Source organism: Bos mutus, chromosome 27 (assembly GCF_027580195.1).
Source record: "Bos mutus isolate GX-2022 chromosome 27, NWIPB_WYAK_1.1, whole genome shotgun sequence".
Classification (NCBI taxonomy): Eukaryota; Metazoa; Chordata; class Mammalia; order Artiodactyla; family Bovidae; genus Bos; species Bos mutus.
Window position 1 is genome coordinate 28,957,301 of NC_091643.1, and position 25,810 is coordinate 28,983,110.

At 47.1% G+C, this 25,810-nt stretch overlaps 1 protein-coding gene across 8 annotated transcripts in view; it reads left to right on the plus strand.

Moving 5' to 3' along the window:
- The first annotated feature begins 5,094 nt into the window (after positions 1-5,094).
- FAT1 (FAT atypical cadherin 1) overlaps positions 5,095-25,810 on the plus strand; it is a 126,161-nt gene continuing 105,445 nt past the window's right edge. For 3 of the 8 annotated variants that reach the window (XR_011462868.1, XM_070364213.1, XM_070364214.1), the window contains exons 1-2: positions 5,095-5,420; positions 21,441-24,723. Coding sequence is in view for 7 of the 8 variants with exons in the window: in XM_070364213.1 (XP_070220314.1) it covers positions 21,459-24,723 (3,265 nt within the window). In the remaining variant the exon portion in view is untranslated. Of the gene's footprint in view, positions 5,421-6,176; positions 6,332-7,952; positions 8,226-8,308; positions 8,463-21,440; positions 24,724-25,810 lie in introns of those variants that run through there. The other 5 variants (XM_070364209.1, XM_005899008.2, XM_070364211.1 and 2 more) reach the window with 4 other exon arrangements.

The window sequence follows — 25,810 nt, forward strand, 5'->3', positions numbered from 1 at the left end:
TTTCTTTCAATATGGCATTTAAAGGCTAGCTGCCAGAGATGAAGTCAGGTAAAAGTAAGCCAAATCCTGACACAATCCACCTTAAGTAAAATGAAAATGTATGCTCTCTCACACAAAGAAGTGTTGAGTTGGGGTGGCCTTTGGAGATAGTTTAGGCTTCATCCTCAGCAAGTGATACGACAGCAGCAGTCCCAGGCATGACATCCTGATCTGACAACATCCACAGGACACATGATGTGTCTTGAGGCTCTCTCTTAGGAGGGAGGAATTTTTTCCCCCAGTGGCCTCCAGTAAACATCCTGGATGCTTCCGGATATCTCATTGGCTACAATTGGTCTATTGCTCATGACAAAGAGTACAGAACCACCACAATGGGCTTAAATAGATCATCTGTTAGAGAAAGGATGTTGGTGAACCATCACAATTCTTGTTTCCCAAATAGGAACCTCTTAGACTCTATATCAGGTTAGTTTTTATCACCAAAATATACTACCAGAAAAAGGATCTTGGTAGTAAAAAAAAAAAAAAGTATAGATATGGAAAAGCATAAATTAAAGATGGAAAGGAGAATTGGAGGAAAAAACCCTAGTGGTTCCAGACCAGGAAAACGAAAGGCAGAATATAAATTGAAATGCTGATCATGAAAATCCTATGAGATAATCCTTGTCAGAATTTAGTGAGAATTATTAGTATATATTTTTTTGCTGCTCAGACCAAATAAGTTGAAGTCTGACAATGATTTCAAGTTGCAAAGAAATGCGATCCAGAATTGGCATATCTACCTAGGCAAATAGGTTAAGCCAAACAAATAATGGATGTATTACATATCTATTATGAGACCAAATCAGTGGTACGCTCGCTCGGTGATTAAAGGACCCTCTTTTAAACAATTTTTTGGTCTGTATTTGGTACAGCTGGTACAAAGGAACATCTTTCTTCAATCATCATGTGAGTTTTTTGTTCTCCTCTTAGGCTGCTTCTTAAACAACATTGCTGACAAAGTCCTTGGTTCATAAAGCGCAAATGAGGAGTAGGGTGTAAGGAGCTGGGGGTGTTATGTTGACAAGTGTGTTAGCTATGAAGACAGTCAGCCTTGAGTTTCAGTCCAAAACATGACCCAGCATGAGTTATCCAATCTACCTCAACCTCACTATTTCATCTGGAATGAGGAGGTAGGTTATTAATTGCTAATATCCTACAGAATTTTGTAAGAACTACATGAAATGATACATATGTACAAGCTGGAACGGAGTTCAGGCTATAATTGGCATTAAGTCAATGTTACTTATTACTATTGGTTATATAAAGCCTCGTAGCAGAGAGGGAGTGGTAGGGGGAGAAAGAGTGGGTAAATTTGAAAATAATGATATTGTAGTTATCTTCATTCTTTACTGTGTCTCTCACAACAGACGAGGTGGGTTTTTGTTTTTGGTGTTTTTTTTTTTTTTTTTTAAGATCGCTTTAGAAATGCATGTTTATGAAGGAAAGCAAGACTCCCAAAATTCAGTAATGAAAAGTACATTAGATTTCATGTGGCAAAGACAAGACTCAAACCAGATTTATTGACCTTGGATCTAATGTTCTTTTTACTGCCTCTATTGAGAAAGTATTTCAACAGTTTCTGCATGATTCATTGCTTACTGTTCAAAAAGGTAGACTTGGAATCTTTCAGTCACTGAGCTGGGAAAGCGTCACAAGCTTTGGATGGTACATATCCAGCAGAATCTGTTCCCAAACCACATGGGGAGGTTGATCTCATATCTGTAGGGACAGAAGGTCCAAACAAGCCTTTTCTACTATACTATTTACGCCTGACATGAAGGTAAATGTTTTTGTTTGTTTTTAGTAGTTAGCCATCTAGTGTAACACTCCCAAATATCCCCCGGCACCTGGAATATTGGCACTGCCATCTGGAATTTCACCATTAGAATACAATTTTACGACTAAGGTTTAGCTTTAAGAAAGCCCTTGTTATAATGGACTTGGAAGGGACCAGGAAAACGAACACAGACATACCCCTAGTTAACTACTACTGATTCTTATCCGCTGGACTAGTTGTCTGTTTCAATGGCTCCCTTGGAGAGTGCAATGGCTTCGCTTCATCTCTCTCCTGAAGGAGAGCTGTATTTGAACGCAAAGGATAAAATATGCCTCACCTTTAGGAAGTGTAGGGGGGAAGAGGGTGTAGATGAGAAAGCACTGAAAAGGAGCAGAGAGGGTGGGATGACAGAAATCAGTCAGCCTTCCTACAATTATGTCACCCTAGGACTATTTTTAAAATGTCTTAGAATTCTTTTCTACTTTAAACTGAGTGACTCCCCCTGGTTTTCCTACTCAGCAATAGTTGGAGACAATGAAAAGGCCATTTAAGCCATGTTAATATTTCTTAATCACCAAACACACCTAAGTCATTAAAATTTGAATCCTTTATGATTTCACTTAGCATACTGTTGGTAACGTGATAAAATCTGGGACATGAGTGAATCTTTCTGTGATAGTTTTTTTTTTTTTTTTTTTTTTAAGGCTTTGGAAGTGAGTCAGTGTTGAATGTATCAAAATTATAATGCTTGATGTAGCCTTCCAAAAACAATAGCAAAGTCTGTAACAACATTGTCCAACAAAACCCTACCATGATAAAAAATGTTCTTTCATCGGTCCTAAATAATACAGCTGCCATTAGCCACAAGTGGATATTGAGTACTTGAAGTGTGGCTACTGACACAAAGGGATTGGACTTTACTCAGCCACTTGTGGCTGGTGGTATTGGACTGTGTAAGTCCAGAGGTGGTCTTTATTTGTATTTATTTATTTTTTGGTTGCACTGCTCTGCCTGTGGGATGTTAGTTCCCTGACCAGGGATGGAACCCATGCCCACTGCAGTGGAAGCATGGAGTCTTAACCACTGGACCAGTAGGGAAGCCCAGTGTAGTTTTGTTTAAAGTTTTCTGCTCTCCTCACTTTGTTTTCAAAAGTACCTATTTCGATTAATGCCATCAATTTTATATATAAATTCCGTGGTTTTTTTTTTTTTTTTTCTATTGGAAAATGTTTCTTTACCTATGATAACTCCAAGGTGAGCAGAGCAAACCAAGTTGCCTTGCACAGCAGCATCTTGGGCAAATTTATGTATATTACTCATAAAATACTTGTAATATTCGGTCAATTTCTAATGTCAACTATTGACATAAAAGGAGCGAGCCTGTGTAGATGAAACGGTGAAGCATCAGACGTCTGTCCTCCGCACCGATGGACTGGCCTTTCAGGTCAATTGTCCTTTGATTTCCTCCTCCCCCCTCGGAAATCCGGCACCTTCTGGGTGCCCCTGGGTCTGCAGATTTATGGTGCCCTTCTCTCCCTCTCGTATTGAAATCATTTAAAATCATTTAAAACCTCCTTTAAATTCATCCTAATTGTATAGAGGAGAAACCCGAGTCATTGCAAAGAACCACGGAGGGAAAGAAAAGGACTATTGATGAGCTCCTACCTGCTTGTGCTTAGTCGCTCAGTCAAGTCCAAGTCTTTTCGACCCCACTGGACCGTAGCCCTTATGGCTCCTCTGTCCGTGAATTCTCCAGGCAAGAATACTGGAGTGGGTTGCCATGCCCTCCTCCTGGGGATCTCCCCAACCCAGGGATTGAACCCAGGTCTCCTGCATTTTGAGAGGATTCTTTACCAGCTGAGCTACCAGCGAAACCCCTACTATGTGCTTACTAGACACTTTATATGATGTTGGGGAAAAGGGTTCCCTGCTTGAATGCTGCTTCCCTGGCAAATAAATGACATTCAGTAAACATTTTTAAATGGAAAAACACAAGAATACAGTTTTACAACGTGAAACTGTTATCATGCCCTTATCAAGACGAGGGAACTGAAATGTAGAGAAGTTATATGACTTCCTTTAGGCTAAGTTCACCCAACGCGCCAACATTTAATAGTCTTTCCTCTTAACTGTTTAAGTCTTTGCCTTGCTTCCTGTGTCCTAGGGGTTTTGCTCTTTGCCTTTCAAAGATAACACAAGCTAAATTGACCACTAGATATACACCAATGGCTGCAAAGGTATTAACAGAACCCGTTCCTAGCCGCCAGCCTTTTCCAGGGGTCTTTGAATTTTAATGCCAACCTTCTGGGGACAGTGTAAACTCACAGAAATGGCTCCCTAGAAATTTCATGCTGTTGAGGAGAGATTTTTATTTTGGTACTTTAGCGGCATTAAAAATATATATATTCCACAGCAGATATTTTCCTGGAGTGGATGTTTCCATAAAGGAGTCTGGATGCTTCCACAGAAAGACGCATTTCACTTACAAATTCAACTTCAACAGCGTTTGCCTTTATCTGATCCTATATTATGAGTAGACGATTGATTAATTCGTATTACCCCTATCATGATAGATGACTTGTAAGAAACAGAAATTGGCTCCTCCCCCATTCTCCGCCCCCCCCACCCCTTCCCCGGATCCTCTGATGCTTCAGAGTACGGTCTAAAAACGGAGGCGCCTTTGGAAAGGATTTGCACGTTAAAATATGGCTCCGTGATTTTCAACGCACAGACCACAAACAGCGCTAGAGCCCGAGAAGTATTTAAAACAGATCACATCCTGAAGTTGGAGGGCTGCAAGAAAAGTACAAGTCGTCCAGGCCAGTCTGCAGAGGTTGTTCGGGCTTCCGCCCTGCAAAAAAAAAAAAAAACGGGCAGGCGACACGTCGCGACGAAATCTCAGCGGCAGAAGGGGAAGAGCATCACCTGCAGTTCGAGGCGTGGGAAACGCCGGCGGAGGAGGCCGGCGAGGAAGCCCGCCGGAGAGGTGCGCGCCGCGGGGCCGCTCAGGTGCCGGGGCTCGGCGGCGCCGGGGGAGACGCGGCGCGGTGCAGAAGGGCGGACGGTCAGCCGTCGGGACCGCAAGACACCGCTGCGGCAGGGAGGCCGGCCCAGCCTGTCCGCTCGCCGCCGCTACTGTCCGGGAGGCGGACCCCGCGGGAGCACCCGGGTCCGGGGCGCGGGGCGGGGGGCGAGGCGGGGCGCTGACGTCACCTCCCCTCCCCCGCGGCCTCCGGGAGGGAGAGAGGGAGGGAGGAGCGCCGAGAGAGGCAGCAATCCGCCGCAGTTCCCGGCCGCAACTCCCAAACTCCGCGGCTCGGCTGCCCGGACAAGTCCTGACAAACTTGGTTTCTCCCCGGCCCTCGCGCACTCGCCTCCTTTTTCGCTGCTCAAGTTTTTTCCCCCAGGACGGTAAGCCTCCGGAGATGCGGCCACCTGGGCGGCGCGGGCGGATCGCACCCTCGCTGGGGACATGGTGAAGATCGCAGGGAAGAAGCAAAGTTGGTACTTCAGACACGGCTTCTAACAAACATCCAGATAGTGTGGGGATTACGGAGCTGTCGGCACTTTAAAGCAGGGCTCCGAGGACTCGGCTGGACGGGTGAGTTCCTTCTTTCGTGCAAGCCTTTCTGTCTTTTTAAGTTTAAACAGAAATGAAATAATGTGAGGGTGCTTGACTAGTATGGGGAAGCGTGTGCATCCTACCGGCTTTCCGCTTGGGGAACAGCACCCTACCACCCCCCACCACCCCCAAAGGCTGTGCTTAGCTCGGGAATCAAAGATCAGTATGCACAGGTTTTGGAATTCGTGAAATACTTGCAGAGCACTGTTCAGAAGAACTTGAAAAGCTACGCCGTTTGTGCATTATTTCGAATGTAACTTATTATAGAAATGGTGCGCGGGGAGGGCGCCTCCGTGCCGCGTGATCCGCAGTGGCGCAGCGCCCTCTAGTTCGGACACCCGGCGAAGCGCGCGCTCCCTGCGGGGTTCCGCGCGGACCGCGAACTTGGACCTGCCGGGTGCTCATGGAACGTGGGCGTGAGGTCCCTGGCCGTCACCCTAGCCTTCACTTACCACCCACTCCGGCCCATTCTGTGTCTGATTTACAAATACCAGCGTGGGTGAACTGGATACAGAAGCGGTGCTGGCAGAAAGTGGTTTTGTTTTTTTTTAATTTATTTAATTTTGGGGAACCCAGCCCCCATCCCCCTAATGTCCCAGAACCTATGGGTACTGGGTTAGGGAGGACTGACTATTGAGAGGACAAACGTGGAGCTTGAACTCCATCTCTCGTTCATGTGAAGGTAATTAGAGGGTAGCTAAAAGGCACCTCCTTTTCGTTTCTTTGGGGCTAAAGGATCAGTTAAAAACGTGGCAGCACCGGACTCTGAAATCTACATCTCTGGCTCTTGGCTGTTCCTCTGGCGACAAAGTGCGACTTCTTCCAGGCAATTAGGTTTCTCAGTGGACCTGGCCGGCAAATCGGGATTCCCCAACAGATGTTTAGTTCAAGTAAGCGGTATTATTTATTAATGAATAGTAATTTTTTTCTCCAGGAATTCTTTTGCGCCATTTCAAAATCTTGTGATTGTATGTTATAGGATGGTGTCTTTTTAGCCTTTTTACTCACCCCCTCCTATCCCCTAACCCCGCATACTGCCCCTACAAACTGTTGGCGTTCGCGTGTGACTGTGTTTCGTTTAGAGTTAGAATTCGGCCCGGGGCACCAACGAATTGAGCTTGGAGATCAGGTCACCTGCTTCCTAGGTGTTTCATGTATGAAGCTGACCTGTAACCCCGGGAGCGCTTTGCGCAGTTATGGCCCTAGCCAAATGTTTGGATGATGATGTTTGTTGGATGTGTGAATTTGTGTGTATTCTAAATAATACGCCGGGAATACACTACATACTCTTAGTGCCGCGAATCAGCACACTCATTCTGCAGGCGTGGTTTCTCCTTCCCAGCCACGACCTGGTAGACACTTTTTTTCTAACCACCGTCTTTGAGATGGCGTAAGAGTAGGCTGCATTAACTTTGAACTAAGGCATTTCCCTCTTTAACCCTAGACTCCTTCGCCCCCATCGGCCTGGTAGTTCCTCCAGCAGCCCCCTCCACCGGTTCTGGGGAAATCATCTCTCTTTGTCCTCACAGTGTTAACGTATTCTAGCTCCACAAACTTTCCGAGGTCACGTCCGCCCTCTTCCCCAGGCTGTTTCTCTACGCCCGGGAGCATTCCGGGCTGCGCTGAGCCTGCGCCTGGAGCTTTGCCCGCGCCGAGGATGGGCTCACAGCCCTGGGATACCCCGACTGCGCGCTCGGGCTAGCGGAGGTGGGGGGAGGGTTCCCCGAGGTTTCCCCTTCTCCCTAAAGAACCTGGAGTTTCACTGCGTTCACGCTTTGCGGGTTGTACTCACCGGGTGGGAAAGAGCACGAGGCGGCACAAGCTGCCTTTTGTCCCCGCAGCCCTGGGGATCCGGGGGCGTGCGCCGGGGGAGGCAGGCCTTGGGGTTCGTAACCCGGGCCTGAGAGGTTCCGCGGTCTAACCTCTGCACAAAGAGGTCGCGGAGGAAGCGTTTTCACTTTCCTGGGGTTTCAGTGTAGATTGAAAAAGGAAGTAGATTCCCATCAGACTGCATTCCTTTTCAGACCTTTTTTAAGACTTGATTCCGCCGAGCTAGGGCAGACCGGCAACCACGGCATTCAAATGCAGATTTAGAAATTCCCTCAAGGTACTCGGAAATCTAAAGGGGGGGTGGTGAGGAGGCGTGGGAAGCTTTTTCTTTAAACCCATAGCTGACTTTTTTTTTTTTTTGGAGCTAAGCTAATGTTTCCCCTCTCCTAGCAGGGAACATTCCATATTAATTCCTTGCACAAATGTGTGCTGGCCATAACTAACCTCGGCGCTAGAGCGATTTGTTTTCTCCTCGCGGTGTCGCTAGATCTTCCTGGGCATTCACTAATCTCCTGGCAAGGAGCCGGTCGCTGTAGCGGCCGGGAGCTCCCTGACCCCTTGGCCAGGCTTCGCGGCCCCGGGGGCCTGGCGGGCTGGGGGATGTCCGGCAGCCCGGGGGAAAGTAGGGTCGAGAGTTTCCGCGCGGGAGAAACGAGCGCCGGCGCGAGCGGGCGTGGCCGGGAGCGGAGGGATATCCCCCGCGCCGGGTGCGTGAGCCGCGCGGGTGTCTGCGCCGGGCGGCCTGGGAGAGCGGGGCGCGCGCGCGGCCCGCCGGGCGCTGCTTTGGAGTAGGGGCGCACGGAGAGCGCGGGCAAGCCGCTCGCTGGGACACGATGCAGCGCGGCGGCCCCAGCCAGGCGCCCGGCCGACCTGGACCCCGCCCGGGGGCGCGCTGAGGCGGCGAGGCGCGCGCCCCCGAGAACTCTGTGGCGGCCACTTGGGGCCAACTTTGCTGTAAGTTGGAAGGAGGCCAGAAGGGACCCGGGGACTGTGGGCGAGAGGCGCGGCGGCGCTCGCGGTGCCATCGCCGGCCAATCGGTCGGGCACCTTGCTGCTGAGAGGTTGGAGGGCTTCCACCCGGCTCGGCGTGGGTGGGACGGGGGGACTCCTGCCCGGGAGTGTCCAGCCCAGGATCGTGCCCCGCCGGCTCCTGGGAACGGAATGGAGAGAAAGAGACCCCCCGGATGGGTGGTAGGTGCCCAGCCGCCTGCTCGTTGGGAAAGTTCAGGGCAGCCCCCGGGGGTTCGAGCGGGTGGCGCGGGGGAGGCGGAGAGGCGGGAGCGGGCAATTCGCGACGTGACCTGCCTGGTAATCAGCGATCCAAGCGCTTGGATCGGGCGGGCGGGTGGCCGCCCCGGCTCTGGCCCCCGGAGCCATTCTGGAAATCTGAGCGGCGGCTGCGGCGCGGGGCTCCGGGCGCCCGCGGGGCCGAGAACCTGCGCGCCGGCGCCTGGGAGCTCGGAAACTTCACGCGCGCGCTCCGGGCTCTCTCCCCTCCGGTAACACGCGTGTCTGCTGAGGACCTAGCCGATCTCGCTCCGCGGCTGCTGCTTCCGATTTGCGAGAGATTTCACGGCGTATGTGTGATGGGAGGAGAAGCCAGCTACTGAGGGATGAGTTTTTGAAATGGAGTGGCCGGTTTCCTTGGATGTTTTGTACCCTGGCGGGGTGGCGGGGAGTGCTGCCATGAGGTTTGAGTGGTAGCTGGTTGAAGGTAGTTAGAATAGGTGCGGTTGAGAAATCTCCGGACTAAACATTTGCAATTGTGCTGTCAGGGTGTTTCTAGCTTTTTTGAAAGTGAAACTTTAAGGTCTTTTTTTTTTTTTTTAAGGAAGAGATTCTGCTTCTTTCTTGCGTTTTTTTCCTCTAACTGCTTTCCTCTAGGAAGCTAACTTTCTTTAGTCTCTGAAGATATTTTTGTTCCCACGGATGTGAACTGCGGAGCTTTGAAGACAAGAACGCAATTGTATGCATTAGGAAAGTAAACTCATAAATATTTTCTATGCAGTTAGAGGTTTGTTTTTTTTTTCCCCCTTTCTTTCCGCATGTGTCTGAACTGTGGTTTCATTAAATAGCTTTTGTTAACCAATTCCCTGGTGCCCAGTAGAGGAGGTTTTTTGTTTTGTTTTGTTTTGGGTTTTTAAAAAGCTTGGATATTTACAGTGATTATGAAAATTGGAAAAGATCTGAAATGCAAGTGATCTTCAGTTATTTATGTATTTTTCACAAAAGCCGATTCTTAACGCTTCATACGTTCAGAGTTAGGTTTCAATAGTTTTAAGAAGATAGCTGCACGTGTTAAAACTGGATGATGGTGCTGTTTTTTCAGTTTATTCTTAGTTGTGCTTCTCCAGCATATCCAGTACTGCAGTTACTCATAAAATCCAAGTACGTGGGGGTTTCTCCAGCTGTATAGGTTAATTCTGATGTTTGGCTTTGCCTTCAGTGTTTTCTGACAGCTCTAGTTCCACAAGTGGAACTACCGTCTCCCTTTCTTTTCTGTGGGGTTCCCTCGTGGCTCAGAAATTAAAGCGTCTGCCTGCAAGGCGGGAGACCTGGGTTCGATCCCTGGGTTCGATCCCTGGGTCAGGAAGATCCCCTGGAGAAGGAAATGGCAACCCGCTCCAGTATTCTTGCCTGGAGAATCCCATGGACGGAGGAGCCTGGTGGGCTACAGTCCACGGGGTTGCAAAGAGTCGGACATGACTGAGCGATTTCACTTCACTTCACTTTGACTTTTCTTTTCTATAGGGCTGCCCTGGTGGCTCAGAATCTGCCTGCAATGCAGGAGACCTGGGTTCCATCCTAGGCTGGGAAGAGCCCCTGGAAAAGGGAATGGCTACCCACTCCAGTATTATTGCTGGAGAATCCCATGGACAGAGGAGCCTGGTGGGGGTATAGTCCATGGGGGTCACAAAGAGTCGGACATGGCTGAGTGACTAACACTTTTCTTTGCTATTTATTTAAGCTTTAAGATGGGTGAAAAGCGCTTAAAACATTCCATAATTTTTAAAAACAGCAATGGATATAATAGGTTTGATCTGAGTAAAGTGTGTGATTGTGTACCTGTTTCTTGAAAAATGAATACCTTAAATGAGCCAAATTCTTTGGCATTCTGAAAGGAAGTAAGATTATTAGAGGACTTCATAAAATATTTCAGGCTTCCTGTATATGTATTCATTTGTGTCTTAATTAGTCACTAAAAGTACTTCTGGTAGCTCAGTGGTAAAGAATCTGCCTGCCAAGACAGAAGACTGCCAGTTTGATCCCTGGGTGGGGGAGATACCCCAGAGGAGGAAATGGCAACGCACTCCAATATTCTTTCCTGGGAGATCCCATGGACAGAGGAACTTGGCTGGCTGCAGTCCATGGGGTTGCCAAGAGTTGGACATGACTTAGTGACTGAGCGCACGCGCACACACACACACACATACACATACACATACACATACACACACACAAGTACTCCTAGTGGGTTCCCACCATGTTAATAGACCATTTAAATCCGTGTTATGGACAGGTGCCAAAAGAGGACTGTAAAAATGATGTGCAAAGTAATACTGTTTTCCTTGCCCTGGTCCCATGCCTTGCTAGTGTATGTGTTTGGACTTAGCTCCTAAGTCGTCTCCGAAGTAGTCATTTGTTTGAATGCTAGAAGTGAAAGAGATGTTACAGACTTTTTTAACTCTCTTATCCCTGTTTTCCCACCCAAGTTTGGTTGATTTTACATGGAATCAGTAAACTGAATCAAATTAGTGCATTATTATTGCCTTAAATGTCTCCGTGGCTTAATTTGTGGCCTAAAGGACCTGATTTAATAGCAGGAAGCTGGAAGGCTGGGTGTCTATTTAATCTTTATGAGTAGGAAACTGTAATAGGTAAGCTTTCTTTTGACCAAATTACATAGTTGATGAAGCCAAGGTATGTCTTTTTGTCTCAACTAATTGTTCAATTTGCAAGTGTTAGTTTGTCCTTAGGCGCTGGTAAGGAGTGTTTGAAGTGAGCGATGCAGATGATTCATTTAACTAACATCAGTAAGTTGCTGTTTTTTCCTCTTCTCATGTCTGAAAGCAACTTTTTATTTGAAAAATCTATTGAATTAAATGAGGAATCTATTTCACAGCATATAAGTTTTAAAAATCATCTTTAAATCTGAGATTTAATTATATTGGCCAAATTCTGGCTTACCTCGAAAGGTTTATTATATATGTGGAGATACGTCTATAATTAAATGTCTTCTACAGACCACTTAGGAAAATCAGTAATTATTTAATTCTTATTTTCATGGAATGTTCAATCGTAATACTTCATAATAAGCTCACTAATCTGGCGTTGCCCGTAGCCATTTTGGAAGCATTTTGAGGTAGATGGTGACCCCTTTCTGAGCTGCTGGAAATTAGAGCCTCCTTGAGGGCACCTGTCTGCGGTACTGTTACTGGCCTAGTGGTTGGGCCTGGATTTTCTGTTAGGTTTACAGTGATGGAAGAGTTAATTTCCCATGTTATTCCTCCTTTTATTCCCCCTCCCAGCAGCCTCCCTTCAGTCCTGCCTTCTGTTTTCCATCCCCAAACGTCGTCCGTCTGTCCATTGATGAACCCAACTGTGGATCTCCTCTGTGCCAACCACTGAGCCAGATACAGTAAACAGTGGTGAGCAAAGCAGGTGTCCTCCTCTCAAGAAGCTTACAGTCCAGCAGGGGAGAAGGCCAAATGAACAGTGATCTCCAGCGTTATAAGAGAGATCCATCCGGGTCAGGGTAGTCCGTCATAGCACCTCAGTGAGCTAGGGATCTGGGATTGGGTGCGTGTTAGGCTAGGGTGAAGTCTGCAGGAAGAGGGAATCCAGGGGGGAATGGTTCAGAGAGAGGACATAGATGCAAAGCAAGTTGTAGAAGTCTTAGCTGTGAACTTGATTTGTGGTTTGATGAATGGCGAGAGAAAAAGACCAAAGCATACCAGTTCTGGGTTGATAGTGCCACCCATCACCTCCATTTTTACTGAAAAAAAGTATAAAGATGGCTTAAAAGGATTTAGTACGCACCCAGAAATAAACAAGACTTGCCCATTCATTTTTCAGTGTTGAGAATGAAAGCTTTTACAATTACTCTCTGTGGCTATTATAATTTATTAGAAAAATGCAGGGTTTTTTCCTGTTTTGAATGTCATCTGGAAGCTGTGAATTGGTTATAGCTGAGTAACAAGCAGGCTTTGTAAGACAAACAGTACTCTTTATTGACTCCTGTTAAGTGATTTTAGAGATCATTAAACATTTATTTAATATACAATATCTTCAAAAAGCTAGAATCGTTTACATTCCTTATTGTCTTTTGACAACTTCATGACAGTTCTTTTTGAAAACAGTTATCTTCCTCACTATTGAGACATCTCCAGAAGATGCTTTTAAATTGTGACCCTATTCAAATAGAACAGAAAGCTCTAAATTGCAGTAATAAGTTGAGTTCTAGTGACATTCTCACTGAGGTAGATAGAAGATAGGAGTATAATGAGGGAAAACACAAAATTCTTGAATATTTCTGTGTAATTTTATTATTGTATGTGGGATGGAGAGTCTGATCCTGCTTTCCTCTTAGAGGGCTGGAATGGCTAATGGTGTGCATAAGAGTTGTGACTTTGAATAATAAATACGAAACATTTAATAGAATGTATGAATTGCATCGTGTTGGGTCCCACCTAGCACTTGTGAATCTTCACTCAGAAGATTCAGATCTAAATACTAGATCTGCATACTTGATCTAAAACTTAGGCAGTATGTTCTCAGCATGGGGCTGTGGTCTGTTGTGTGAAGCCTGTGTGATCACAGGAATTGACTGAAACACTTTACATGGAGGTCTTGCTGATGAAGAAACATGAACGTGTTAATACCTGACTTCTACCAGTAAAATGATCTTTATTATATATGGATTTTCAGAAATCTGTGCTAAAGATACTTAAGCTTTCAATCTGAGGCCCTTTTCCTTAAAGGCTGAACTAGATAAACATTCTTTGTTTTCACTTTGGAAAATGTACAGAAGAAATCCTGGATTACTGTGTGTTCAAATAGTGTGATCACCTTCTAAATATAAAAAGTGTAGCCTTTGGCTAAAATGGTTTTTGCAGTTTAATTTTCATAAGCGTGAGCGCTGGGTAATAATGTACTTTTTAGATGAAATGGTATTGGTATCTTTCTAAGATTTTTTGTATGTGTGTGTGTGTGCGTGCGCTTTCCAGCTTTGCTGTTTGTTTTACCTAGAGTAGTAGCCACAGTTTCTTTGATCATGGCATTTTAAGGTGAAACCTGAGTTCACAGTTCTTGGTTAAATTACAGTTAATCTCTTGGGCTTCCCTAATGTCTCAGTGGTAGAGAATCTGCCTGCCAATGCAGGAGACACAGGAGACACGAGTTCCATTCTTTCTAAGTCAGGAAGATCCTCTGGAGAAGAATACTTCTGAAGTGGAATAATACTGGATCCTCCGCTCCAGTATTCTTGCCTGGAAAATCCCATGGATAGAGGAGCCTGGCAGGCTACAGTCCATGGGGTTGCAAAGAGTCAGACACAACTTAGTGACCAAGCAACAACAATATAAGACTATCTCTTAGAAAGTGGATTTTTTTTTTTCTTTCTGATGAAAAGCCTTTCATTTAATAGTTTATTATGATTACAGTGGCATTCTATTAGCCAAGTTTGCAGAGTGAATTCAGGGTTTTAAGAGGTCTTTGTTATGAACATGGCCACAAAAGTTGATTCCAGCTGTGGTGTGTTCCCTGAGAACTGCGGTGGGTGAGTTGTGAAGGGCGAGAGATGATGGGAATCCAGCTGTGAGGGAACTGTGGGGGCTGCAGAGGCTGCAGGGGCTGCTGGTCACAGAGATGCTGTGCGGAAAAACCGCTGCAGTGGTTTGACATCTTGAGCCTTCTCCTCGTGCCGTGGGGGTGTCCAGGGCACCCGTGGTGTAGGGATCCGCAGGGCACCAGCCAGTATAGATGGGTCATTTCCAAGTCCTCATGTTAGGATTCAGATGTTCAGAGAGATCTGTTAACTTACCAATGGCATTGTCAACCACTCTTTGTTGCTTCTGCCCCAGTGGCTGGTTCCTCTCGTCTTCTGTCTCCTACATCTTGGAGGACAGCAGGGCTCTGTCCTTGGTTTTCCTTTCTTGTCTGTCGGTGTCCTCTTCGCGGGTGAGCTCATTTAGTTTTCTGCTTTTAAATATATTAATAGTATCTTCCACATTCTGACCACTGTCAGGCTTCTGTCTGCAGGGGTGGGCCTCTCCTGCATGTCTAACTGCCGACTGGAAATCAGTTACTTGGATAACAGTTGGCATTTTTGTCCTAACGTGTCCAAAGCTGAACCCCCGATTGTGCTCCCTAACATCTGCTCCTCCCTCAGCTCAGGCTTCCCTCTCTCAGAACCTGAAGCCCACTTCCAGCTCAGCACACAATCTCCAGGATCTTCTTGGATGTCTCCCCCTTTCTCTCCTCCTGCCTCTACCCTCCGGTTCATCAATGGGTCCTGAAATGGATCCAGAATGTCGCCCTCCTCCCCACCCCCTCCATGACCACATTTGGGGCAGAGACACCAGGGTCTCTAACCTGTACAGTGTCTACTGCAGTGTCTTCTAACTGGTCTCCCTCCAGCTTTTACCCCGGCCACCCTCCCTTCTTTTGTCCACCCTCGTACTTGAGCAACCCTTTCACTTTGAGTTCGGTTCAGTTGCTCAGTCATGTCTGACTCTTTGCAACCCCGTGGACTGCAGCACACCAGGCCTCCCTGCCCATCATCAACTCTTGAGTTTACTCACTCGGGTCCATTGAGTCGGTGATGCCATCCAACTATCTCATCCTCTGTCATCCCCTTCTCTTCCCGCCTTCAGTCTTTCCCAGCATCAGGGTCTTTTCCAGCGAGTCAGTTGTTCGCATCAGGTGGCCAAAATATTGGCATTTCAGCTTCAGCATCAGTCCTTCCAATGAATATTCAGGACTGATTTCCTTTAGGATTGACTGACTGGATCTCCTTGCAGTCCAAGGGATTCTCAAGAGTCTTTTCTAACACCACAGTTTGAAAGCATCAATTCTTTGGCACTCAGCTTTCTTAATAGTCCAACTCTCACATCCATACATGACTACTGGAAAAACCATAGCTTTGACTAGACAGACTTTTGTTGGCAAAGTCATGTCTCTACTTTTTAATATGCTGTCTAGGTTGGTCATAACCTTTCACTTTAGATTCCAGCATGTCACTCGCCTGTTTTAATTTTGCTTGTAGTATTAATAGCATCCAAAGTCCTACAAATCACCCTTTATCCATGAAGCCACACTGATCAGAAGAAATGATAAAGACATAATTAGCAGAGGATAGCAGATATCCCTTGCAGAAGAACTCCAAATGATTTATGTAGCAGAACTCTTCTCCTGCTGACTGGTGGACTGCCTAGTGACTTCCTTCCAAAGGGTACAGTAGGGAAAGCAGGGAGCGAGTCTCCCACTGCAGAGAAAGCAGACAAGCCCTGTGTCAGCCCGGTGACCAGGGTCAGCATCAGCACCGAGGCGATGTGATGAACATGGCACTTCACCCCCCCACGCCCCCCTGCTCAACCTCCCCTCAATGCATAGCCCCAGTCTAATCATGCGAAAAACATCCGGCAAATTCCAGTCCAGGGACAGTCTACAAAATACCTGACCAGTACGTCTCAGAACTGTCAAGGTCATGAAAAACAAGGCAAATCAGAGAAACTGTTACAGTCCAGAGGAGTCTGAGACGATATGGTGACTGAATATAACGTGGCTGTCTTGGCTGGGATCCTGGCACAGACAAAGGGCATTGGGACTAGACAGTGACTGCTGCTGCTAAGTCGCTTCAGTCGTGTCCGACTCTGTGCGACCCCGTAGACGGCAGCCCACCAGGCTCCCCCATCCCTGGGATTCTCCAGGCAAGAAGACTGGAGTGGGTTGCCATTTCCTTCTCCAATGCATGAAAGTGAAAAGTGAAAGAGAAGTTGCTCAGACATGTCTGACTCTTAGCGACCCCATGGACTGCAGCCTACCAGACTCCTCCGTCCATGGGATTTTCCAGGCAAGAGTACTGGAGTGGGGTGCCATTGCCTTCTCCGAGACAGTGACTAACTGTGTTAATATTAGTTCATTAGTTGTGACAAGTGTACCATCATCAGGTGAGATGTTATCAGTGGGGAAACTGTCTTTGTCATTTTTCTGACAATCTAAAGGTATTGTAAAATGTCGGGCATACTTAAAGAAAGGATCTGCTTTGCTACTCTCCCCTCACCCACTGTGCCAAGCCACCGCCGTCTGTCTCTTTGTGGTTTCTCTAACTAGCACTTCTCTCCCGGACATGACTTTGAGCTCCAGGGGCCATTTGGCACTGTCTGCAGACATCTCTTTTGCTGGGGCTGCAGGGAGGAAAGGCTGTAGGCTTTTAGTTGGGTGGAGAGCAGGCTTAATACCAAAGGATGCCTGGGGCAGCTCTCTGTCCCACAGCCTCTCTTCCCCAGTCAAGAATTATCTGCCCCGAACGTCAATACGGCTGAGGTTGAGAAACTCGCATCATTTTTGTCTTTTCCTTCCATGTTTCTGACTACCGTCTCTATTTGCTTCTACTTTATTTTTCTCCTTAACACTCATCATCAGCCTCTGACAGATTCTTTGTTTCCATGTTTGTTTGACTCTCACCAGGAACTGTACCTTCCGTGAGGAGTTGATAGTTTGGTTCACTTATGTATCAGCTGCTGCTGCTGCTGCTAAGTCGCTTCAGTCGTGTCCGACTCTGTGCGATCCCATAGACGGCAGCCCACCAGGCTCCCCCGTCCCTGGGATTCTCCAGGCAAGAACACTGGAGTGGGTTGCCATTTCCTTCTCCAGTGCATGAATGTGAAAAGTGAAAGTGAAGTCGTTCAGTCGTGTCCAACTCTTAGCGACCCCATGGACTGCAGCCCACCAGGCTCCTCCGTCCATGGGATTTTCCAGGCAAGAGTGCTGGAGTGGGGTGCCACTGCCTTCTCCGTATGTATCAGCAGCATGTAGAATGATTCCCGACGTGGTGGTCCAGCACAGTGGTTCGTGCATGCTTGGTACTATCTGACTCTCTGCAACCCCATGACCTGAGCCCACTAGGCTCCTCTGTCCATGAGATTTTTCAGGCAAGAATACTGGAATGAGCTGCTATTTCCTACTCCAGGGGATCAAACCCGAGTCTCCTGTGTCTCCTGCATTGGCAGGCAGATTCTTTATCTGCTGAGCCGTCGGGGAAAATGGGTATGGTAGGTGTTCATTAAAAAGGTGTTGAATGAATCAAATAACAAAAGAAAAGTGAATTCACGATAATGTGTGTATGTGAGTGTGTGTATGTATGTATGTGTATATATATATATATATGTATGTATGCTAAAAATTCACATAGTAAAGTGAAGGTGTAAACATCCCCCCAGCTGCCTATTCTCTAGAAGTTACTGCTGTTAACAGTTTAATTCTTATCCGTTCAGAATTTCTCAATCATTTTTAAGCACATCCATGAACTATGCACGTATTTATCTCCCCTTCCTTTTTGCAAATGTAAATGGGATGGGTTTAGTTTTCCCTGTTACTATATCTAGACTTCTTTACATGTCAGTGTATAGAGTACTGTCTTACTCTTTTTGATGACTCCATAATATTTTATTTGTAGAATTAAGCAAAAGTATTTTGCAGTAGAATCCTGGATTGAGATTTTGTTGTGAAGTGGATACTGTTGATAGTAACATTGTGTTCTAAAATAAAGGTGCTTGTGCAAACATCATCTTTTTAATGGTTTTTTAAAGCATTTTCTTTACATCTTATCCCTGGTTTGTAAATGCCTCAGAATCAGGATCTTTGCCTTTTAAAATAATTCTATGAGTTGTTGAATTCCATGTACCTAGCACAGTCTGGGCTTCCCTGGTAGCTCAGCTGGTAAAGAATCTGCCTGCAATGTAGGAGATGCTGGTTTGATTCCTGGGTCGGGAAGATCCCCTGGAGGAGGGATCGGCCACCCATTCCAGTATTCATGGACTTCCCTCGTGGCTCAGATGGTGAAGAATCGACCTGCAGTGTGGGAGTCCTGAGTTTGATTCCTGGTTGGGAAGATCCCCTGGAGGAGGGCATGGCAGCCCACTCCAGTATTCTTGCCTAGAGAATCCCATGGACAGAGGAGCCTGGCGGGCTGCAGTCCATGGGGTCACAGAGTCGGACACGACTGAGCGACCAAGTGCAGCACAGTAGTCTGTCTGCTTTCGGGTTCTCGATACCTGTAGGTTGAATTCAGTCATGAATCAAAGTTGTTACTTATTTTGATAAAATCACCAGATTGTTGCATCCTCCTCAAATTTCCCTTGAGTATTAGATCTGTGGACCAAATTAAGAGAGTTTTGGGAAAAGATTGTCTTATTTTGTTTAAATATCAGTTGTTCTAGAGGCCAAAAATCTGTCTGCTTTCCTGACTTGATCTGGTGAGAAGACGCGGTCACTAAAGAACAAGTTAGGCTGCCCGACTTCAACGTGATTCAGTATCAGTTAAATGTCTAATTGCTTTCAGCATATCAGCTTTTTCCTTTTTTTTCCCTAATGAAATGACTCATGGAGCAAAGTTGGCAGTCGCTGAGTTAAGCTCCTCTGAATTTAAGTTGTCATGCTAATTCCCTGGCTGTTTGGCCAGCCCTCCAGCCTGCTGTTTCTCTCAGCTCAGGGAGCAGTCCCATTTCCCGGGTGTTCATTGGAGAGGTCCTTCTCAGGGCCACAGTCCTGTCCTCTTGTGAAGCTGCCTTGATTTACCAAGTGAATGATGTCGGCCCCTAGGGAAACAGTTGGTCTGAAGGTAGTTGTCCTGCTTCCCAGCCAGGCCCCAGCCCAGTGGTCTTGGCTGCCTTGCTGCTGGTTCAGGGCACCCCTTTCTCAAATGTGCTCTTTCCTCCTGCTTCACCCTTGGGCCCTCTGCAGTGCCTGCTACCTTGCTGATCCGGCCCCTCTACATGTGTTTGCATGTGTTTGTGTTTTGTGTTCAGGGGACAGGTTATTCAGAGCCCTGAAGACAGTGGGCCCTCTGAGTACTGGTTGTGGGCAGCAGTCATGACACCCCAGTGCTGATGCCAAGATCCGCGTCCCTGGTTGAGAGAGGGCAGGTTCTGTTGGACAGCAAGCTAGTGGTCTTCTCTTTCTGAACAGACTTTTTTTGGCTCAGTTTGTTGGTTCAGAAATGACCTTAGTATTAAACTTGATGATATAATTATTTTAATACCTTTAAATAGTTATATAGTGCCAAATGAGATGCTAAACCCTTGTATTATGTAGGGAGTGAACTTAATCATTCTTATAAAGAAATATAATTTCAGGATAAAGTTTGAAATGAGATTGTAAGCTGTCATTATGGGAGGTTATATAGAACCACCATTGAGAGTTTTTTTGGTTGTTCTGATTTAGTTGTCCGAAGCTTCTCATGCTCAGGATACTGTAATAGTGTTAAGTTCATGAGGTTCTGAGCACTTAATTTACTGTATACAAGGAAATGTAGGCTTCCCTGGTGGCTCAGATGGTAAAGAATCTGCCTGCAATGCAGGAGACTTGGGTTCAATCCCTGGGTCAAGAAGATCCCCTAGAGAAAGTGAAGTCACTCAGTCGTGTCCGACCCTCAGCGACTCCATGGACTGCAGCCTTCGTCCATGGGATTTTCCAGGCAAGAGTACTGGAGTGGGGTGCCATTGCCTTCTCCCCTAGAGAAGGGAATGACAACCCACTCCAGTATTCTTGCCTGGGAAATCCCATGGACAGAGGAGCCTGGTGGGCTACAGTACATGGAGTCACAGAGTCAGACATAATTGAGCAACTAACACTTTCACTTTCACTTCATGTAAGTTAATGTAAACAAAGACTTCTCACATAGCGTAGTGGTAAAGAATTCTGCCTGCGAGTGCAGGAGACACAGAGACGTATGGGTGGGGAAGATCCCTTGGGGAAGGAAATCGCAACCCATTCCAGTATCCTTGCCTGGGAAATCCCATGGACAGAGAAGCTTGGTGGGCCCCAGTCCTCGGGGTCACGAGTTGGTCACGCCTGAGCATGCACACACCTGTACCAAATGGAAAGAGTCTTCACTGTGTACCTTTTTCAGTTCAGTTCAGTCGCTCAGTCGTGTCTGACTCTTTGTGACCCCATGGACTGCAGCACGCCAGGCCTCCTGTCCATCACCAGCTCTAGGAGTTTACTCAGACTCATGTCCATTGAGTCGGTGATGCCATCCAACCTTCTCATCCTCTGTCGTCCCCTTCTCCTCCCACTTTCAATCTTTCCCAGCATCAGGGTCTTTTCAAATGAGTCAGTACTTCGAGTCAGGTGGCTAAAGTCATGGAGTTTCAGCTTCAGCATCAGTCCTTCCAATGAACACCCAGGACTGATCTCCTTTAGGATGGATTGGTTGGATCTCCTTGCAGTCCAGGGGGCCCTCAAGAGTCTGCTCCAACACCACAGTTCAAAAGTATCAATTCTTCAGTGCTCAGCTTTCTTTATACTCCAACTCTCACATTCATACATGACTACTGGAAAAACCATAGATTTGACTAAACAGACCTTTGTGTACCTTTTTAGCAGTCATAGTTGCCTTCTGGAGAAGGAAACGGCAACCCACTCCAGTATTCTTGCCTGGAGAATCCTGTGGACAGAGGAGCCTGGTGGGCTGCCATCTGTGGGGTCGCACAGAGTCGGACATGACTGAAGCGACTTAGCATGCATGCATTGGAGAAGGAAATGGCAACCCACTCCAGTATTCTTGCCTGGAGAATCCCAGGGATGGAGGAGCCTGTTGGGCTGCTGTCTGTGGGATTGTACAGAGTTGGACACGACTGAAGTGACTTAGCAGCAGCAGCAGCAGCATACTTACCTTCAAGATTGAAGTGCAGGAATAAATTTTGTTGTTACAGCTGGCAGATGGTCATTAAGATCGTTGGAGTCAATAAACTGAAAATTGTTCTTGACCTTAGTAATTCTAGAAATATTAGCAGTGTTGATACTTCTATTGGAAAACCATTGCACTTACTCATATTCTGTGTAGATGGCGAATGCTGTATTAAAATGTGAGGTCTGAAACAAGAAAAGATGTACACTTTTTGTTCATTTCCCTGAAGTAATGTTTCTTATTTGCTTGGCTCGTAGGTGCCTGACAGTTAAGCGATGGGGAGGCACTTGGCCTCGCTTCTGCTTCTGCTGCGCCTCCTCCAGCATTTCGGAGATGGTGATGGAAGCGGAACGCTGGAAGAGATGCCCCTGCAGTTCACACATTTCCAGTACAATGTCACAGTGCATGAAAACTCTGCAGCGAAAACCTACGTGGGGCATCCCGTAAAGATGGGTATTTACATGACAAATCCACTGTGGGAGTTAAGGTACAAAATCATCTCAGGAGACAACGAAAACCTATTCAAAGCCGAAGAGTACGTTCTTGGAGACTTTTGCTTTCTGAGAATAAGGACCAAAGGAGGAAATACAGCTATTCTCAACAGAGAAGTGAAAGACCACTACACGTTGATTGTCAAAGCAGTGGAAAAAAATACTAACGCTGAAGCACGAACAAAGGTCAGAGTGCAAGTGCTGGATACAAATGACCTGAGACCCCTCTTCTCCCCCACCTCGTACAGCGTGTCTCTACCTGAAAACACAGCCATAAGGACCAGTATCGCGAGAGTCAGTGCCACGGATGCAGACATAGGCACCAATGGAGAATTTTACTACAGTTTCAAAGACCGAACAGACATGTTTGCCATCCACCCCACCAGTGGCACCATTGTTTTAACGGGCAGACTTGACTACACAGAGACCAGTGTCTACGAGATGGAGATTCTCGCTGTGGACCGCGGCATGAAGTTGTACGGTAGCAGCGGCATCAGCAGCATGGCCAAGCTCACGGTTCACGTAGAGCAGGCCAACGCGTGTGCCCCCGTGATAACAGCCGTGACCTCGTCACCGTCCGAACTGGACAGGGACCCCACGTACGCCATCGTGACCGTGGACGACTGCGATCAGGGTGTCAATGGGGAGGTCGCTTCTTTAAGCATTGTGGCGGGAGACCTCCTTCAGCAGTTCAGAACAGTGAGGTCCTCTCCAGGGAGCAGAGAATACAAGCTCAAAGCCACTGGCGCCATCGACTGGGACAGTCATCCTTTCGGCTACAACCTGACGCTCCAGGCGAAAGACAAAGGAACTCCTCCCCAGTTCTCTTCTGTGAAAGTGATCCATGTGATTTCGCCACGGTTCAAAGCGGGGCCGGTCAGGTTCGAGAAGGAGGTTTACAGAGCAGAAATCAGCGAATTCGCTCCTCCCCACACACCTGTGGTCATGGTAAAAGCCACGCCTAGCTACCCTCATTTGAAGTATGTTTTTAAAAGCACACCTGGAAAAGCTAAATTCAGTCTGAATCACAACACTGGTCTCATTTCCATCTTAGAACCCCTGAAAAGACAGCAGGCATCCCATTTTGAACTCGAAGTCACAACCAGTGACAGAAAAGCCTCGACCAGAGTCTTGGTTAAAGTCTTGAGTGCCAACAGTCACCCTCCGGAATTTACTCAGACAGCCTACAAAGCATCTTTTGATGAGAACGTGCCCATTGGTACTACGGTCATGAGTGTGAGCGCTGTAGACCCTGATGAGGGTGAGAACGGGTACGTGACTTACAGCATTGCAAACTTAAATCACGTGCCGTTCGTCATTAACCATTTCACAGGCGCCGTGAGTACTTCAGAAAACTTGGACTATGAGCTGATGCCACGGGTTTACACTCTGAGGATTCGCGCATCAGACTGGGGCTCGCCCTACCGCCGGGAGATTGAGATCCTTGCCACCCTTACTCTCAATAATTTGAATGACAACACACCCCTATTTGAGAAGATAAATTGTGAAGGAACGATTCCCAGGGATCTGGGCGTTGGGGAGCAGATAACTACCGTCTCTGCTATCGATGCAGATGAACTTCAGTTGGTGCGATACCAGATCGAGGCTGGAAATGAACTGGACTTGTTCAGCTTGAACCCCAACTCCGGGGTACTGTCATTAAAGCAGTCGCTGATGGATGGCTTAGGGGCCAAGGTGTCATTTCACAGCCTGAGAATCACGGCTACAGATGGAGAGAATTTTGCCACCCCGTTATACATCAACATGACCGTGGCTGCCCTTCGCAAGCCGGTCAGCCTGCAGTGTGAGGAGACGGGCGTGGCCAAAATGCTGGCGGAGAAACTCCTGCAGGCGAACAAGCTGCACAGCCAGGGAGAGGTCGAGGACGTCTTCTTTGACTCCCACTCTGTCAACGCTCACGTGCCCCAGTTCAGAAGTACTCTTCCAGTTGGGATCCAGGTCAAGGAAAACCAGCCTGTGGGTTCCAGCCTGCTTGTCATGAATGCTACTGATCTCGACACTGGCTTCAACGGGAAGCTGGTCTACGCCGTTTCCGGAGGAAATGAAGATAGCTGCTTCATTATGGACATGGAAACGGGGATGCTCAAAATCCTGTCTCCCCTTGACCGTGAGACGACAGACAGGTACACCCTGAACATCACAGTGTCTGACCTGGGACTGCCACAGAGGGCGGCGTGGCATCTGCTGGAGATCCGAGTCCTGGACGCCAATGATAATCCACCTGAATTTTTACAGGAGAGCTACTTTGTTGAAGTGAGCGAAGACAAAGAGATAAACAGTGAAATCATCCAGGTGGAAGCCACAGACAAAGACCTGGGGCCAAACGGACACGTGAGGTACTCTATTCTCACCGACACAGACAAGTTCTCAATCGACAGCGTGACTGGAGTGGTTAAAATCCTGAACCCCTTGGACCGTGAGGAGCAGCAGGTGCATTACTTAAAGGTTGAAGCCAGGGATCAAGCCAGGGAAGAACCCCAGCTGCTCTCTACGGTGATTCTCAAAGTATCCTTAGACGATGTGAATGACAACCCGCCCAAGTTTATTCCCCCTAATTACCGCGTGAAAGTTCGAGAGGACCTTCCAGAAGGGACCATAATCATGTGGTTAGAGGCCCACGACCCTGATTTGGGTCAGTCTAGTCAAGTGAGGTACAGTCTCCTGGACCACGGAGAAGGAAACTTTGATGTGGATAAGCTCAGCGGAGCCGTGAGGATCATACAGCAGTTGGACTTTGAGAAGAAGCAGGTATATAACCTCACGGTGAGGGCCAAAGACAAAGGGAAGCCCATTTCTCTGTCTTCCACTTGCTACGTTGAAGTGGAGGTCATCGACGTGAATGAGAACCTCCATCCGCCCGTGTTTCCCAGCTTCGTGGAAAAGGGTGCGGTAAAAGAAAACGCCCCTCTTGGTTCTTCAGTCATGAAGGTGTCCGCTCGTGATGAGGACATGGGAAGAGATGGGGAGATCCACTACTCCATTCGGGATGGTTCTGGTGTTGGTGTTTTCAGAATAGATGAAGAAACAGGTGAGTGTGTTCTCTTTACGCTGGCTTGCTCTTCCCTCTCATTTCTTTCTAAAGTAAATGTCCCCCGTGTTGACTCTTTCACAGTTCCCCTTTGGCCCCTAGGGCGCAGTGCACATCCATGCTTTTTGTCCTGTTGCCTGTGTCTTTGTGTAGTATGGAACCAGAGGAACCTGAATTGAAACCATGACCCCTGATCCTGACCTCCAGGTTTGTTCTGTATCTTATCAAAAGCTTCATTGTGATTTTTCTGTAACTCTTGAGAGGCCCTTCCGAAGTTTCTCCAGCTGGTGCAGGTGCAGACATAGGCGACCACTCCGCTGCCTGGCGTGCTATTCAGATGTTGGTGCACACCCGCAAGTAAGGGAGCCTACAGAGAGAGGACCGTGTACGTTCTCTAGGTTTCGTTTGAACAGCAGATGGAGGCTGTAGAAGGTGGAGTTGGAGGGACCTGGCTTTGAATCGTGGCTCTCTCAGCTGTTAATTTGATGGTCTTGGACAAATTGATTATCCTCTTAAAATTGACTTCCTCCACCTATAAGATGGGGGCACCCCAATTTACTGAAAGATTTTTGTGGGGATAAAGTGAAATAACGTGTTATTGTCTGTTGTTTAATGTCTTTTGGAAGTGGTAACAATGCTCCGTTATACATCCTTCCTCCTGGAATGAGGACCTAAAAACAGAACATCCAGGACAGCCATTTATGCTAGAGTATATATGTATTATTTTGCATTTTGTACATACCTCTAATTTAACTGCTTTTCATGGATTTTATAGTTATATGTCAGTCTCCCCTGCTGGCGTGTGAACCGTGTTATTACTTTGCTGGGGCAGCCATAACAAAGGTCTGCCACAGACACAGTGCTTAAACAACAGAAATTTATTTTTCACATGTGGAGGCTGCAAATCAAAGATCAACGTGTTGGCAGAGTACGTTTCTCCCGAGCCCTCTCTCCTTGGCTTGTAGTTGACCATCGTCCGCTGTGACATCACATGATCCTCTCTGTTAACGTCTGTGTCCTCATCTCTTTGTATGAGGGACCGCCCCCTCATTTTAACTTCTTTTTAACTCGTTTATCTCATTTGGGG